The following is an 18,189-nucleotide window of genomic DNA, read 5'->3' on the forward strand; positions in this document are numbered from 1 at the left end:
AGGAGCCTGTTGGTAACAAAAAAGTTCTCCTCAGGCCCTCCCTTCCCACTCAGGTCCCTTCCCTGTGCACAGGCCTGAATGTGCAGCCTTGGTAGTTGTTACTAGCACCAGAGGTAGGGCCTGTCTACACCCAGGGGAGTCCGCCATAGCCAACTCCGGCCCCATAAATCCAAGGGCTTCAGGCTCGGGGAGCATGAGGCAGGCAACACAAGGTCTGGTGGCCGCAGGGTGGCTCTCCCGAGCTGGCAGCACTGTGCCCTGGCCTCCAGCCAGCAGGCCGGCTTGGACATCTCGGCTGGCAGAGTCCCCAGCCAGCCTGTCTTGGCAGCTCCTCCTCACGCCTGCAAGGGTGACTTCACTTTGACTTCATATCTGCAGAGTGATGTGCAGAGCTCTTATCCAGCCCTGAGCTCAGCCAGGCAAGAGGGCGGGGCTCTGTGCACAGCCAGAAGAAGAGACACTGAAGTAGGGGCACCCCAGGCCTAGGTACCCTGGACCCTCCCACCCCAAGGCCCCTTGGGCTTGCATTCCTCTGTGCCTAGGTGAGGGCCAGACCACAAAAGGCAGCTAGCAGGTGGGAGTAGAACAGTGGACTTTTCCCACAGAGGCCTAGAGCTCACCTCCAACCTCCAGGACCCCCCATGTTGGGGACCCAGAGTCTTCCCTTTTGAGACTGGATGAGCATCATTTCTTGGGGCAAAAATTAAATTCTTTGGGGCTCCAGTTCCTCTTCGCTACTTGCTCTGCTACCCAGTCAGCCCCCTCTCCTAAGAATTCTTCTGTTTGGTTGGGGAGAGGGAGTACCTACCCTCCAAGCACCCCATTAAAGCCAGCTCCAGAGTCAGTTTCCTGGTTTCATTGGTTGGACCAGTCCTAAAGAGGCGGGTTCACAAACTAACCCTAGGACACCCCTAGAGCGACCGCGGACATGGGAAGCCACAGGCCAGGCTCACCCCTGGCGCACGCAGAAAGCGCCCAGGTTCCCCTTCCCCCACCCGGGCTCTTCCCCTCCTCCCTCCTCCGGCCCCAAGAGAGGCCGCGCTCCCACCGCGCCTCCCCCCTCCGAGGAATGGCTGAGGATGCGCACCGCGCCCGGAGCCTGGAGGCGGGGCGCCTGCCTCGTCTCCACGTCCACTCGGGCGCACCCCCGCATCCCCGTGGTTTCCCTGCCCTCTCTGGGCGGCGGGGAAGGTCGAAGCGCACAGACCGAGAACGGGCGCATAGAGTGAGGAAGAGTGGCTGTGCGTGCGGAGGTGCGAGGATTGGGGCTGCGGCTGGCGGGCCGGTACCCCAGGTCCCGCACCTCGCCCCTACTCGCGCCCCGCCCGGCCCGCACCCCGCGTCCTGCACTGGTCTCCTAAACCGCGCCCCGCGGGAACCGCACCAGGCATCGCCTGGGCGGGTACTCAGTGCCCCGCCCTTACTCCCGCACCCCGCCCGCACCGGGGCCCCGCCCGCACCCGGGCCCCGCCCCCTCACCGCCCCGCCCCGCGCCGCCTCGCCTCAGTCCCGCGACCGAAGCCCGGCGCGCAGCTGCGGCGAGGACCCTGGAGCCCGCGCCCCGACGCTTTGCGCTCGCAGTGTTCGTCGCGTCCGTCGCGTCCCGGCCGGGCATGGGGCAGCCCGGCTGAGCGCCGCACCCCGCCGCCGAGACCCCCAGCCCAAGCCACCGTCCCTCTCGCCGCGGCCCCAGCGTGCACCGGCGATGGCGAAGGCGACGGCCGGCACCGTGGGGCTGCGGTTGCTGCTGCTGCTGCCGCTGCTCGGCGAAGGTGAGTCCTGCCGGGGGCTGGTGCCCGCAGCGGCCGAGGCGAAGTTGGCACCGCGCGCCGAGCGGCTGAGTGGACGCGTTCGGAAACGCCTTTCTGTTTGCGGCGGGCAGCGGGCTGCGCAGTTGCCGGCCGCCCCGGCTTGGCTGCGAGCTGGGTGGTGTGGTGGGCAGGGCGCCTCGGGCCCCGCGCGCTGGGCGGGTCTCGGGCTGGAGCCGGACTCGGGTCGGAGCGGCACGCGGGCCGGGCGGCCGGGGTCGGTGCCCAGGGCCCTTGTCGCAGCCGCGCTCCCCAGCCTGGTGGCGCCTCGCGCCACAGCAGCGTCTTGCAGCGAACCGAACGGAGATTGTAGCCGTTTCGGTGCTGGTGGGGGAGGGCGGGTGAGGTAGCCCTAGAAAGTCAGCGACTTGGGCGGGGAGGAGTTGTGTTTCTGTAAAAGATTGCTCCGTCCTCGTTTCCTTGTCTCTCTACACGTCGGTGCATTCTTCCTCCAGCTCTGATACCCTGGCTAGCCGCGGGATGCGGAGGGGATCTGCTGTTTTGAAAAATGGTTGCTTTTCCCTTGTGCGTTTTTGCCGCTCTAGTCCTTAAAAAACCCAAAAGGCTGTGGTTTCTAGGGAGGCTGCCCTCGAGGGCCCGCTCGAACTGGCCCAGCGCAACCGGCTGAGGGCCCGCCGTGGCTCCAGTCCCACGCGCGGCTTCCGAGTCCCGCGCTGATGCCAGGCGGGGGACACCTGAAGGTGCGGCCTTTGGGACCATTTGACGGCCCTGGGCTGACCTGTACCAAGCGCTTTTGACCATCCTGGAGTGGAGTAGGGGTGTGTGCCGCCAACATCGGTGCTGGGAGGATTAGATGTGGCCTTGCAAAGGCTGGTCACTGCCTCCACCCCCAAAACCCTGACGGGATGAGTGAGCCCCGAGGCTGTCGAATCTTTGCCCGCCCCCTGCCCACACACCACGAATTTTAGTTTCCCTCGAACTGTCCTTGACTTCCTCTTCTTCAGTACTCAGTATGCACCAAGTTTCCCTCTGAGAGAGGAGCTCCGGCCACCCTCCCCCACTGCTTACAAAGGGCTTTCTCTCCCTGTGGCCTTTGGGAACAGGAGAGATGGTGGTCCTCTGCGTCTGGCCCTGGGTCCTGCACAGACTCTGGGTTCACAGGCCTGCCCAAGGCTTCATTTGTGTGACTGGATCTTGAGCCCAAGAGGCAGATACTGAAGAACGGGCCCCCAGCCCATCATAGGGAAGGCAGGGGAGAAACCCTTTCTTTGACCTGGGGAAGAATGGGGGAAAGCATCGGGAGTCTGGGGGTCCCGGTGCTGTGAGGGGAAAACAGGCAGGAGGAGGCTGCAGGCAGGGCAGAAGTAAACACAAACAAGGTGTTCAGAAGACCTCTTGTAACTCGGGGTTGCAACTTTGTAGCTGTGGGCGGGTGATCAGGTGTGAGCCGGAAGCCAGGGCGCGCTGGGCAGCCGCAGAAGCTTGTGGAGGATTTCCCGTGCCTGTCCCACGCTTAGCCAGGGGGCCCAGCTGAGGCCGTGGGGGGCTGGAGTTGGGGGGTAGGGGTGCGACGGCGGCCTGTGACACTTGGCGGGAATGCAGGTGGCTTCTCCACAGCCTGGACGCACGGAGCTGGGTGGTCAGAGAAAGGCTCTCCAATCCAGGGAAAGCAAGTCCCCTGCCTCACCCACCCTCCCATGGGATGAGCAAGAAAGCACGATTGGTGGCACTGGGAGTTGAGAGGTGGCCCCGCGACACCCAAGAGGAGGCAGCGGGGCCCGTGGAGAGGCCTGCGGGCACCCTGTACCCGGAGCAGCAGTGCTGGGTTGAGCCTGGCTCGCAGTGAGCTGGGCCGCCGCTCCCACCCAGACTCGACCAGGCTGGGAGCAGCTCGGCTCCGGGGCGCCCTCTCGTGGACGCAGCCCTCCTGTGGCCAGGCCTGTTGCCTGGGGGATGGGCCGGGTCTCCAGAGGAGGAAAGCCTTCCCGTGCTGGCCCAGACACCTCCCCAGACGGGAAGCTCTCTTCTGTGCCGGGGGGGACTGACAATAGGGGTGTAGGGAGGCAACCAGATGAAGAGGCAGTGGCCGGGGAAGGAACAGCACTGCCCCAGGGCTGGCAGGGGTGGGCTCGAGGGCCTAGGGATGCTCAGAGCAAGGTCCCGGGGCATAAACAGACCCTCACGGTGTGCCCCCCTCCACGTGTACACACTCTCATTGTGTGTGAATGCACACACCTTCAGAAAAAGGTGCCAACCCAGACACAGACTCCCAGAGCAAGGCAGGACTCCTCACCCACATGCTGGTATCCGTGTGAGTGCACGCACGGGCGCACACACACACACACACACCCTTGAATCCACGCTCACACACTCACACTCACTCTTGGTCATCACTAAGACACGCTCCTGCCCTTTCTCAAGGATATGTGATCATGAGTCCTGTGGACACACACACACTCACGCAGCGTGGCTTGGCCCTTCACACTCCACCCTCCCCCAGGGAACCCAGCCCCTCTCTCTGCCACTCACACACGCTGGGACCCCCACATATGTCCCCCCACAGGGACACCTGCTCCTCCCCCCTCATACTCAGGAGCACAGACCATCCACCCTGGGTATCCTGGAACCAGAGCTAAAGAACTTCCATCTAAAAGTTGTTCTTAGAAGAGTTTCTGGTCTTTTGCTGCTCCCGCGCAGGTACAGGCATCCCTGTGGCATGGATGAAGAAACTGAGCCCCGGCTTCTGGGGATCCCCCTGCATGTCTCAGGCTGGCCCCTCGCCCATCACCATCTCCCTGACCTCCTGCTGCTCACCAGGCCTCACATCTCTCATCTTTCTGGCCTGGCTTCTTGGGTCCCTTTTTGCTCAGCACCTCTAGCCACAAGGAAAGACCTGCCCTCTCTGCGTGCACGCTCTCTGGGCCTCTCACTCCCAGGTACTGAAGAAAGGAAAGCTGGCCATGACTTAGCAGCCCCCTCTCCAGGCTGCTGGGCCCACCCCTGTGCTGTTGGACCTGCGTTTGCCACTTTTGCCTGGACCAGCAAGTGCCAGAGCAGCCCCTCAGCCAGGAAGGCTGCTCTGCTGACTTCTTTCTCTCTCTTTCAGCCCCTTCCCTCTTTGGCCAGAGATGAGTGGTGTCCTGCTTCACCAGGCTTGCCTGGGCCCAACCTTCTTTCTCCTCCGCCCCAGACCACTAAGCCCCTCTGGCCTCTGGGAGCTGCCTGTGTCCCACACTGGCTGTCCTGGGCTCTAGCAGAGTCCAACCTACTCAGGGACCAAGGGGCTGGGTCAGCTGGTGGGCTCCTCAGGGTGGGGTCTGTGAGCAGAAAGCAAATGGGGAAGTTTATTAAGACCATTGCAAAATTGCCTTTATTCTGCAGAATTGCTTTAGGGACAGCTAAGTAAATCACTGTTTCCTTGGTGGTGTGAAGAAAATGGGATGCATTCACCTAATGGGGAGCTAATGGCCTTTCAGCCAGGGGAGGAGAAAACTAATTTAAAATTATGGTATCTCTTAAACTGGAGCATGGGGTGCCAAGGGGAAGGGAGGGCCAGGAAGCTGCTGCTTCCCCTGAGGCCTTCCCACCTCTGTGACCTGAGAGAGGACTCCTCCATGCCCTGGTCTTCACTGGATAAGGCCGATGCCAGCAGTAGCCACCCCCAGGGGGCTCATGGCCTGCCGGTCCTGTGCTGAGCACTGCCTGTCTGCGAGCTCACTGTATCCTCCCGGAACCCTGAGGGATGTAGCCTTGTTTTCCTATTTCACAGGTAAGGAAACTGAGGCTCCCACAGCCTGTGAACTTGAATCCATAGAGAGGACTTTGTGTCTCCCCACTCCAGTCCTCTGGCTTTCAGCAAGCCCCTTCTCTGAGCCAGTGGTGGTAGGGACCAGGAGTGGGGCTGAGGAGGGGTCCTGGGAGAGGAACGTGGCCCTGAGCCCACTCACCCACTGGTGACTGTCCTGCTCGGGGCTCCAGGGGCCCTAGGGACAGCCTGGCCCGGGTCTGGGAGGGAAGTGTGCCACTGTGCTTCAGCACCTGAATCAGGAGCCCCTCGGGACCGCTGCTTTAGCTGATGTCTGGGAGTCCTGCAGGTCCGGGAACTGCCACCAGCTGGGGTCTGGTCATAGCCAGCCCCAGGGGAGGGGCGTGTGTCCTCTGGCGTGGCAGGAAGAGAGGCCTCTGTGCTGGTGGTGTAGGCTGCGTGTGTGGTCCCTGCACCCACCCTCTCTACCTGGGGACCCAGAACCTGACAGACGCTACAGTGCTGAGGAGGGGCTGGACTTCAGGGCACATGGGTACAACTGTGCCTCCTTGTCCAAGAAAGGGCTCTCCTGCCCGGGGCTCCAGGACAGACTGGGAGAAGAAAGTGCCCAACTGGGAAAAAGGCAGAGCTGGAGAAGTGCCCCCCCCAAACAGTAGTGATGCCTTCTGTCCTACAGAAGTGGCTACATTTCGGCTGTGGAACCCCTCCCCCTTCCCATGGGTGTGGGAGAGGACGCTTCCTTGTGTGGGCGTAGTGTTCAGGCTCCAGCCCCGGCGTCCTCTCCTCCTCCTCGTTTCTTCTTCTTCCTTCTTGTTTCTGCAGTTGTTTTTCTGAGTGACTCAACAGTAACAATAACAGTAATAGTGATGGGCCCACAAACACGCCCCGAGGGACCACCTGCTGCCTGGGGAGCTTCTCGGGGCTAGGGATGCACTCCGGGAGACAACGGAAGGTCCCTTTGACCTCAGAGCTGTCTCCCTGTAGGGAGAGATGGGCAGTAAAGGAAGCCCTAAGCAGCCACTTATCCCAAATGTATGGGTGTGATTTCAGACTGAGGTACACGGCAGGAGGCCGGCTGAGGGGTAGGGTGGGAGGGGATGGTGGGCAGCCAGGCAGGGAAGTGGCCCTCCTGGCCCTGGGCCACAGGGGTGTGATGGCAGCAGGGGTCATCTTTCGCCCTCCCCCCCATTTGCCTCCCCTGGGTTTTCAAGGGCCCATCTTCCATGCTTTCTGGGTGGGGGGTCCTTAGCCCCTGGAAGGCTGGGGCATTGGTATGGCTCAGAGAGACTAGGCCCAGGATGTCCCTCTGAGGGCCGTGACCTGGGTGGCCTGGGGAAGGTGCTCCTGGGGGGCTTGAAGGGGTGGGAAGCCTCAGGCCTCCAGAACCCACACGGCTCTCCTCTCCCTGCCTCAGAGCAGCAGAGAGTGGCGGCGTGTTTAGGGGTTCAGGGGAGGCTGTAACTCCTGAGACAGGGCTCCATTGCACCTCAGAGGACCTTAGAGGATGGGGCCCTCTTCGGGCTGCAGCTCCAGGACACCTGGGGGCCCCTATGGACGGGACCCTCATCCTGCCCTTCTCCCCCGGCCTGGCCCTCCCACAGTCCACCTTCCCTGAGCTCTGGGGCCAGGTGACGCCTGGGCTTCCATCAAGCTCTGGCCTCACAGCTATATAATTGTGGGAGCCCCTGGGACCCGCTTCTGTCCCTGAGGCTGGAGGATGTAAAGCCAGTGGCCCTCTGAGCCGTCCACTGGGCAAGGTGGGGGGCGGTGAGAGCAGCAGCGAGGTGCCACTGTTCCCTTAGCTCCTCCCCCACTGGAGCTGGCACCCCCAAGAAAGCATGGTTGTGGGTGCATTGACGCCAATGGGACCTTGGGGGAGGCAGTTCAGGTGCCACCTGGGCCCTCAAGGAGAGCAGGTGGCCAGCCCCGAGCAAACACCTCTGTTTGCTTTCGCCTTGTGAGTGGCTCCACAGAGTGTAGCAGCCAGGGCACCTCTGCAGAAAGGTCACCTGTGCACCTGCACAGGTGTGTGCCCACCTGGTGGTCCAGCTGGTGCAGGCTCTCCATGACATCAGCGATGCCTGGTGGGCTCTGGCAGGCAGGGACCAGTTCTGGGACCTGCTCAGGGGAGATGCCCGTGGGGCCCCAGCCCCCCTCCCAGATTCGGGTACCAGCGGTCGCACCTTATCGCAGTCTTAAGCCTTCGCTCTTCTGACATGAGCTGCTGCTGTCTGGGTTCCGCAGGGCCCTGGGCTCCAGAGAAGTGCCTGAGGGGCAGGGTGGCCGGGAGAGGGAGGCAAAGCTCCCAGCTCTGCCCTGAGCACTGGCCCTGACCTGCGCTCTGGTTGGAGAAAGGGTTCTGCTGCTAAAACAATCAGAAAGCCCCTGGCAAGACAGTGGACGTGAAAACTGGTTGCAGTCCCCCCCTTTCCATGTGGCTATGAGATTGCCAGAAAATTCCGAGGGTTCTCACTCTTAACAAAGGGGGAAAGGAACAATGTAAGTTCCTAAACTTTAACTAACAGCCTGGAAAATGCTTGGGAAGACGTGCACTCTGTGTGCCAGGACCTGAGAGCGGGGTGAATGGGGGGTGACCTGGGGCACACAGAGTGATGGTGGGAGTCCGAGTGGAGGGAAGGAGTTTACTCAGTTTCTTACTCAAACTTTCCTGCCTCTGAAACAGCCAAAGACACAGACAAAGTGAAGTGGTGGAAGACCCAGAAGCTGGGAGCAGCTCCTGGGTGGGCTTTCTCCTTGCCTGCTCCCCCATCCTGCCCTTCCAGCATTGCCTGTGGGCCGTCCACTGGTGTCTGTTCTCTTCTTTCTGGGAAGGAGAAAGGATGGAGTTGAGAAGCAGGGCTCCGTTCCAGCCGCCACTTAGCCATGAAGTGGGTGCAGCACCCGCTGTCTCCTCGGCTGTGGAAGCAGGGTTAACACGCACTTAGCTCTGTGGGCACTAGCTTTGCCACTGGGAGGGGTTGAGCCTTGTCAGACGGGCACCTGCGGGTGGTCTCTGTAGGAGACTCATCCAGCAGGACCACACATGTGACTCCACAGGGCCTTGTAAAGTCTCCACTGTGGACCCTCTCGAATCTTTGCTTCTGCAGCCTCCCACCCACCTGTATCTGTGAGCAGGAGTGACTGTGTACTTGGGGGTGACAGAAACCCCCACTCTCAGCATCTCAACATAGTCTGTTTGTCTCCTGTTTGTGGTGTCCCACCCCCCTGCCCCTGTCAGCCACTCCACACCTGGCCGTGTGCACGGGGAGGGACACAGAGCCCCGAGGAGCCAGGCCTGGAGGGGCCTGGGGCACTTTGCCCATGTCCACGGGCTGGTCTGTCACAGGGTCCTTCTCTCTGCAAGGGAGGCTGACGCCCAGAACATAACATAAAATTAACTGTCCTCAAGTGAATAATTCGGTGACATTTAGTACATTCACAGTGTTGCATAGGCATCACCCCTGTGTAGTTCCAGAACATTTTCATCACCCCCAAAAGGAAACCCCATACCCATTAGGCAGTGTTGCCTAGTCTCCCCACCCCAGCCCCTGGCAACTGCCACTCTGCGTCTGTCTCTATGGACTTGTCCATTTTGGATATTTGCTATAAATTGACCTTTGTGTTAGACTCCTTTTACTTAGTTTGACGTTTTCAAGGTGCATCCACATTGTAGTATGTATCAGCACTTCATTCCTTTTAAGGCTGAGCAATATCCCATCGCGTGCATGTATCACATTTATTTATTCATTCATCTCTTGGTGGGCGTTTGGGTTGTTTACACCTTTGGGCTCTTGTGAATAGTGCTGCTGTGAGCATTTATGTGCAAATATCTGTTTGAGTCCCTGTTTTCAGTTCTCTTAGGTGTATACTTTGGAGTAGAATTGCTGAGTCATATGGTAATGCCAAGTCTCATTTTTTGAGGAACTAGCAAACTGTTTTCCACAACAACTGAAACATTTTACAATCCCACCAGCAGTATGTGAGGGTTCCAATTTCACCACATCCTCACCAATCCTTGTTATTTTCTATTTATATTTTTAAATTGTATCCATCCTACTGGGTACAAAGTGGTGTCTCATGTGGTTTTGATTTGCATTTCCTTAATTATTGGTGATGTTGAGCATCTTTTGTGTGCTTCTTGGCCGTTTGTATCTTCTTTGGAGAAGTATCTATTCAGGTCCTTTGCCCATGTTTTAATTGGGTGGGTGTGTCTTTTTGTTGTTGAGTTTCCTCTATCAAATTTCCACCAAGTGTTGCAGAGCAGTTTTTGTCCAGAGACATTTCAGTGTCTGAGCCGGAGGTCCCTTTTGAAGAGGACATGGGTTCCTCCTCCAGTGTCCTTCTGTGGGGGCTGAGTCACCATGACCCCACTGGGACCCTGAGGACATTCTCAGAAGACCCAGACCCTAAAGCCACATTGAGCTCAAATGTCCCAGAAGCAATGGTGTCACATCTTGTATGTGAGGTGCCAATGCCCAAAGACCATCCTGTGAAGGACCCAGGGGGTGGGGAGGAAGGGAGGGGTTCTGGGAACCAGTGACCCATCCTGCCCACCTGACAAGGTGGGACTCAGCAGCAGGGGAACCCAGGGCTGCCCTGTCTTGCTAAACTCTCAGTCCAGACTCTAAAAATAACCAGGCAGATCTGGTGTAAGTTGATTACCGTAATTGCAACTGTGTGATGTCATGCTGCCAGTCCCTTGAGGCCGTTTTCCCAGGACAGCAGAACGTACCAAGGCAGTGCCGTCTGCCCGCCACCCAGAAGCTTGCACCCAGAAGCTGCATGAGTGCTGGGGCCCAGCACAGGGTGGGAAGGCCTCGACCAGGGTTAGCAGGAAGCCTTTGTGGGCCCAGGCAGGTCTGATTCAACAGTCAGGGAGGGAGAAAGGAGAACTGGCTCTGGCTTCTACCAGCAGGTGCTCAGTCCCAGCAGTGCTTCCAGGGAGGGGTTCCTGTCCCAGTTCACAGCTGGGAACAGACCCAGAGAGGCTGAATGACGAGCTGGCCATACAGCAAGGCAGTGAAGGAGCCCGGCTCTGGCCTGCCTCTGCCCTTGTCTCTCTGCTTCCGCAAGTCCTACTGAAACCTCTCCTTTGTATCTAGACTCACTTCTCAAGGTGGTACTAGGATATGACAGGGGCAGAGTGAAGGACCCTCAAGGCTCTCTTCTGTGTCCAGCGGGCAAGGGCACGTCAGGCCCCCAGCATCCGTGGGCGCCCATGCACACAGCAGCCATGTCTGTGTCTGTCCCTGTCAGGCGGGCGCTGGCTGAGTGCCACCTGGTCATGCCTTCCGGGGCCTTCGTCCTCTTTCACTGAGACGTGAAAGAGCAAATTTACATGAGGGGCTTTTAGGGACTCCTGCCTTTTCGAGGAGGCTGTGGATGGTTATTTATGGTTGCATTTTCCGCCTGGTTAGCAAGCAGGTGGGTGGGTGGCCCGGAGTCCCAGGTCACGGTGCCCTGGCTTTTCCGCACACGTGTGCACGGCCGTCACCGAGCAGAGGAGCCTGGTGGCCACGTACACTGTGGGCTGGGCGGGACCCTCGGCTTAAGTCCTGGCGCACTCTCTGTGTGGCCTCGGGCAAGGTAGCCTTTCTCTGCCTTGGTTTCCCCTTCTGTAAGACAGGAAACAAAGTTGTCATTGTTACCTCCAGCTGTCGTCGTTAGCTCTGGCAGATGTGTTGATTAAGTGGGACAACGTTCGTGAAGCACTTAGAACAGGGCCTCTCGGGAAGAATGTAGAAGTCTCCCTGGTTAATGTTGAATAAGGGCGAGAAGGGTGCTGGGGGAGGGGCAGAGATGGGCAGGACCACCTCTGTTTGAGGAGCTCTAGATAGGTGGGGTGACAGATTTAAGTCTGAATTGCAGTGCCCTGCTGGGTGTGAGGGGGGATGGTTGCCCAAGCAGTGGCACCAGGGCCCAAGCTGGGGATGTCCTGACCCGTCAGCCCCAAGCCGGGGCTGGCACACCCGCCCTTGGCTGGGGCTGCAGGGCACAAGAGCCCTGGAGCCGAGAGAGCCTGGTGACCCGCACACAGTCATCAGCAGGCCACTTGGGTGGCCAGTCTTTTTCCAGCCAGGCCTTGCCCTGGGTAAGAAATTAATTGTAACCTAATTGGCAGTTTCCTTTGCACAGAAGCCGGAAAGAACTGCCAGTGAGGCTGGTGATTAACTCGGCATCAGCTGGGAAATCACATTTGGGCGGAGTGTCCATCATCTGAGCGAGGCCTCTGCATCTGGCCTGGGCGGGTGGGGAAGCATGGGTGGTGGCCCCGGGTACGTGCTGGGTGCAGCCTGGGCTCCAGGCCTCTGGGAGCAGAAGGCTGGGGCTTGTGTGCTGGGGATGAGTCTGGGCTGCTGGCGGCCGGGCTGCAGACCTCGGCTACACGCCTCACTCCCCCAAACTCCAGCCTCGCCCTGACACCTTCCCCACTCTCAGCAGAGGGCTGCGTGCATGGCGTGGTGGGGTGTCAGGGGACCGGGGCCTGGTTGCGGTTCCACTCTGAGGGCAAGAGGTGAATTGTGTTTCCCAGCGTTGGATGGGGAACGTGAGGTCTACAGCGAGAGCTCAAGCAAGGTGTGCAAGGCAGAGCTTTTCGCACGTGTGGAGGAGGGTGCCTGTGCGTGCACGGCTGGTGGTGCCTCTGAGGCACGGGCTGGCCCTCAGGTCTCTCCTCCTCCGTCCAGCTGCTCTCACAGGCCATCAGCCACCCTGTCCAGCCAGGGCCCAGGAAGACGGGTGTCCGGGGAGACACTGCACCCCCGCATGGGGTCCCCTGCCCTCCCCACCACGGACCACACAGAGAGGGCTCAGGCTGGAGGGATGATGGTGGGAAGGGCCCGGAGAGCTGTGCTGTGTGTGAAGCCGCAAACCAGACAGGCAGGCAGGAGCGCGGGCTCTGTACCAGGCAGAGCTCTCAGGAACGTGGAGGGCCCTGGGCACCCAGTGTGTGCCAGGATGGCTGCTTGTTCCTCCTTGTGTATGGGCCCAAGCAGCTGGCCCTTGCTGGGTGCCCAGGCCAGACCAGGAAGGCCACTCAGACTTGTGGCCACTCTGGCACATGCTGCCCACTGAGGGCTGCTGGCAGCATTTGGGGGAGAAGAAATTTACGACTGGAATCAAGGCTGCACTAGTGGTGACTGGTGTCGTCATTGGGCATCAGGGCAGAAGATAGCCCTGGCATTTACTGAGCACCCAGTGTATGCACTAAGCTGGCCATCTGTTGGGTATGCCTGCAGAGGCCAGAGTTTTCTCGATGATTTTGTAGACAAAGGCTTCAATTCGTAGCATCAGGACTGGGACAAGCTGTCAGATTCCCCCCTCAGGAGGCATTGGCTTGTGACTGAGTACAGCTGAGCTGAGCCAGGCACCCATGGACAGAGGCAGCTGGCTCTCAAAGTGAGCTGCCTGGGCTTCTCTGGTGGCACAGTGGTTGAGCATCCGCCTACCAATGCAGGGGACACGGGTTCGAGCCCTGGTCCGGGAAGATCCCACATGCCGTGGAGCAACTAAGCCCACAGGCCACAGCTACTGAGCCTGTGCTCTAGAGTCCGCAAGCCACAACTACTGAAGCCCGCATGCCTGGAGCCCGTGCTCCGCAACAAGAGAGGCCACCGCAATGAGAAGACCGCGCACCACAACAAAGAGTAGCCCCTGCTCGCCGCAACTAGAGAAAGCCTGTGAGCAGCAACAAAAGACCCAGTGCAGCCAAAAATAAATAAATAAATTTATTTATTTTTTTTTAAAAAAAGGTGAGCTTCCTGTGGACTGTCAACTTACTAGAGCCCACCCAGGCCTTCCCTTCACACCTCCTCTGTGCCAGGCATCAGGCAAGGTTGTGGGGATGCAGCGGTGAGCAAGACAGGCCCAGTGCTGGCCCTGTGAGTCTTTACAGTCTCTGCTTCTTTTAGCATCAGGTCGGTGCTCTGGGAGTGAAGGGGAGAAAAGCCAGCATGGCTGGGGGAATGCGGGGAGAGGGCTGAGCTGGGCAAGGGCTTGCCCAGGAGAGAAGACGGGGTGGGGGACCACGTACCCGGGGGTTGTGGGCAAGGCTGGGAAGAGTGAGCACGAGGCCCAGAGCCAGGGTACCACAGCGGGACCTGCAGGCCAAGGCTGTGGGCATCGGGCCGGGCACAGGAAGCCCAGCAAAGGGCTCGGAAAGACACCTGGGAACAGGTGTGTGTGGTGGCTGCCCGGGGCAGGTGGGAGGCCGGGAGCCCTCTGAACCCCGGGTGCAGAGAAGGCAGGAGGAAATTGAGTTGTTGGGCAGGGTGCACTGAGTGGCCACACAGGACTTCTGGGGTTGGCACCTTGGCACGTGTGGGGAGGAGGTGTGGCCACACAGGCAGAGGGAAGGGCTCTGAGCCAAACTCAGCTGGTCTGGGACTGGGCTCCACCTTCTCTGTGGGGAGAGCCAGGGCCAGGGCCACGTCATGACTACTGACTGTGGGTTCAGGCCCTGTGACCTCTGTGGGCCCCTTTCCCCATGAAAAAGTAGGATTATATTTCATGACTATTAATATAAAGACAAATATAATCCAGGCTGCTTTATTATTACACAGTCCTTATTATTACATTTTTTCTTCCTTCTGACTTTAACATAAACTATAACATTTGTGTGGGCCCCTGGGCACTGTGCCCACTGTGTGCGCTGAGGCAGTTAGAGTCGGGGGCGCATGCCCCAGCATCTGCAGTGTCAGTGCCTATTGGAAATGGAGGACCCCTGGGACTCTGGCACTAAGGGTGGGCCCACATGGCCAGGCTTGTGTGTGCCCTCTCCCAGTAGATGGTGAGCCCCTCAGCCATTCAGGTCTCTCCTGTACCTGGGTACTGTGGTGCTGTGAGCCAAGGCAGGAACCACAGCAGAAACCTGCAGGGCACAGGCATTTACCTGGCTGGTGGCAGGCAGCCAGGGCAGCGTGGGTGGGATGCCAGATGGAGCCAAGAATTTACTGGTTCTCTTCTTACTCGGTTCTAAAGGAAGAGTTGGGGGCGCATCTTTAAAACATACATGACACCAAAGCACAGGCAACAAAAGAAAAAAAAAGATAAATTGTGTTGCATCAAAATTTAAAACATCAAAGGACACAGTCAACAAAGTGAAGGCAGCCTGTGAATTGGGAGAAAATATTTGTAAATCAGCTATCTGATAAAAGGTTACTATCCAGAACATATAAAGAACTACAACTCAACAACAACAACCAAGCCCAATTCAAAAATGGGCAAAACGGGACTTCCCTGGCAGTCCACTGGTTAAGACTTCACCTTCCAATGCAGGGGGTGCAGGTTCCATCCCTGGTTGGGGAGCTAAGATCCCACATGCCTCGCTGCCAAAAAACCAAAACACAAAACAGAAGGAATATTGTAACAAATTCAATAAAGACTTTAAAAAAAATTGGGCAAAACACTTGAACAGACATTTCTCCAGAGAAGAAGTAGCCAATAAGCACATGAAAAGATGCTCAACATTACTGATCATTAGGGAAATGAAAATCAAACCCACAGTGTGATATAACCACACACCCATTAGGTTAGCTACTGTCCAAAAAAATGGCAATGAAATTGAGTTATTTGTAATGAGGCGGATGGACCTAAAGTCTGTCATACAGAGTGAAGTAATAAGTCAGAAAGAGAAAAACAAATACCATATGCTAACACATACATATGGAATCTAAAGAAAAAAAAAAGGTTATGAAGAACCTAGGGGCAGGACAGGAATAAAGACACAGACGTAGAGAATGGACTTGAGGACATGGGGAGGGGGAAGGATAAACTGGGACGAAGTGAGAGAGTGGCATGGACTTATATATACTGCCAGAAGTAAAATAGATAGCTAGTGGGAAGCAGCCACATAGCACAGGGAGATCAGCTCGGTGCTTTGTGACCACCTAGAGGGGTGGGATAGGGAGGGTGGGAGGGAGACACAAGAAGGAAGAGATATGGGGATATATGTATATGTATAGCTAATTCACTTTGTTATAAAGAAGAAACTAACACACCATTGTAAAGCAATTATACTCCAAAAAAGCTGTTAAAAAAATGGCAAATCACAAGTGTTGGCAAGGATGTGGAGAAATTAGAACCCTTATTCACTGTTGGTGGCAATGTATAATGGTGCAGCCACTGTGAAAAACAGCGTGAAAGTTCTTCAAAAAATTAAAAATAAGATTACCATATGATCCAGCAATTCCACTTCTGAGTATACACTGAAAATCAAGGTCTCAAAGTGATATTTGTATGCCCCTGTACATAGCAGAATTATTCGCAATAGCTAAAAGGTGGAAGCAACCCAACTGTCAATCAGTGGATGAGTGGATAAACCAAATGTGGTATATCCATACAACAGAATACTATTCAACCTTAAGAAAGGAAGGAAATTCTGATACATGCTACAACATAGAAAAACCTTGAGGACATTATGGTAAATGAAATTAAGCCAGTGACAAAAAGCCAAATGCTGTATGATTCCACTCATATGAGGTACCTGGAATAGTCAGATTCAGAGACAAAATGTCACATGTTGGTTGCCAGGGGCTGGAGGAAGGTGGGGAATGGGAGTTAGTGTTTAATGGGTGTAGAGTTTCAGTTTTGCAAGATGAAAGAGTTCTGGAGATGGATGGTGGTGATGGTTGAAAAACAATGTGAATTTATTTTAATGACACTGAAATGTACACTTAATGGTTAAGATGGTAAGTTATGTTATGTGTATTTTACCACAATGAATTTTAAAAACTAGGATCCTCTTTACCCCCAAATTCATTATTTTCAGTAGAGCCTTCCCCGATCTGTGCTTTTTTCCTAAGAGCAAAAGTACATTACAATCCCTTGCAAAGCCAGCCTCCAGCTGGGACAAAGCATCAAGATTACAGGGTGTGTGAACATACTGCAGGGTGACCCTGCCTGAGAGTGCACACGTGTGTGTGTGTGTGTGCACGTGCACATGTGTGAATGAGCACACATGTTCTGCCTAACGTCTCCCAGTGACAGTGTTCCTCAGTTACCAGTATGTCATTTCCTGAGCCAGGGTCAGTGATTTTGTGCTCAGCTCTTCTCATGGCTGTTTGCTCAACATCAACTGCTGGCCTCACTAAGGCGGCTAGTGCGCTAAAGGGTGCTGTGTGCCCCACGAGAGCCTTGTGAGCACAGGAGGGGCATCCACGAGGCTCCATCCAGCTCATCCTGCTGCTGACCATCCACCTGTGGCTCCCAGACCAAGCCAGAGTGTCATAGCTAAGTCTGATCTGATCTGAACCACCTCCCTGGCCCCACCCCCTTTCCTATCCCCAATTCTGGCCATTTCCCAAATGTGCCCAACTGTTACCCACATGTGTTCATGAAACCACTTATGTATCAGTTTGTTCCTTCCTTGATTCATTCATTGGTTCACTTATTAGTTTGTTCTATCAGACAGTTCTTTCAGGCAGAGGGTGATGTGATTTGACTAACCCTGACTGCTCTGGGGCAAGTGGCCTATGGGGTCAAGAGTGGGCTCAGGGAGACTGGTTGGCACCATGGTGTTGTCCAGGTGAATGAGGTGAAGGTTCACAGCAGCTTGGGCGGGGGGTGGCAGAGGGCAGTCTGTGGGCTGGTGTAAGGGATGGAAGAGGCAAGGTCTCAGAGCGAGTCTGAGGTGCATGGTGCCTAGACTGGGGTGGGGAGGCTGTGTGGGTCTCTAAGCTGGACTGAGACAAGGGAGAGGATGGAGCAGGTTGGTAGAGGTGCGTCTAGCACTCGGGAGGAGGTCAGGGCTGGTGAACGTGGCAGTCCTCAGCCCAGAGGCAGTCATTCGAGCCGTGGGACTGGCTGCCGTTTGCTAGAGGAAAATCTGGAGAGAGAGCACCCAGATGATAAGCCGAGAAGGAGGAAAGCCGCATGGGGGTGAGCAGGCTGGCTAATCGGAGTGAAACTAGAGAGCACCAAACACAAGAGGTCCTAGAAGCAACCAGAGAGAAGAGAGAACACCAAGGAGGGACAATTAGAACAAGCACAGAGCTTTAAGAAGCAGGGCAGCGGAAACATGCCTTTGAAGGACAGAATAACAGTCCTGCAGAATTCTCTACCCAGCAAAAGTGCCTTCCAAGAATGAGGTAAAAGGAGATAGGCAACATTCCAGAAAAAGAATTCAGAATAATGATAGTGAAGATGATTCAGGACCTTGGAAAAAGAATGGAGGCAAAGATCAAGAAGAAGCAAGAAATGTTTAACAAACACCTAGAAGAATTAAACAACAAACAAACAGAGATGAACAATACAATAACTGAAATGAAAAATACACTAGAAGGAATCAATAGCAGAATAACTGAGGCAGAAGAACGGATAAGTGACCTGGAAGACAGACTGGTGGAATTCACTACCACGGAACAGAATAAAGAAAAAAGAATGAAAAGAAATGAAGAGACCTCTGGGACAACATTAAATGCAACAACATTCACATTATAGGGGTCCCAGAAGAAGAGAGAGGGAAAGGACCCGAGAAAATATTTGAAAAGATTATAGTCGAAAACGTCCCTAACATGGGAAAGGAAAGCCACCCAAGTTGAGGAAGCACAGAGAGTCCCAGGCAGGATAAACCCAAGAAGAAACACACCAAGACACATAGTAATCAAATTGGCAAAAATTAAAGACTAAGAAAAATTATTGAAAGCAACAAGGGAA

General features: G+C 56.3%; 2 protein-coding genes across 17 annotated transcripts in view; both read left to right on the forward strand.

Moving 5' to 3' along the window:
* Positions 1–18,189, forward strand: part of ZNF25 (zinc finger protein 25) — a 418,016-nt gene that overhangs the window by 386,273 nt on the left and 13,554 nt on the right. The window lies entirely within an intron of this gene.
* The window catches only part of RET (ret proto-oncogene), a gene marked incomplete at both ends in the record, with an annotated part of 58,799 nt that continues 42,315 nt past the window's right edge, over positions 1,706–18,189 (forward strand). For all 16 annotated transcript variants that reach the window (XM_081231028.1, XM_081231036.1, XM_081231037.1 and 13 more), the window contains one exon: positions 1,706–1,772. In XM_081231028.1, coding sequence (XP_081087154.1) covers positions 1,706–1,772 — 67 coding nt within the window. The remainder of the gene's footprint in view (positions 1,773–18,189) is intronic.

The sequence above is a fragment of the Mesoplodon bidens genome, assembly GCF_964165515.1.
Source record: "Mesoplodon bidens genome assembly, chromosome: 1".
In the NCBI taxonomy this organism is placed as follows: domain Eukaryota; kingdom Metazoa; phylum Chordata; class Mammalia; order Artiodactyla; family Ziphiidae; genus Mesoplodon; species Mesoplodon bidens.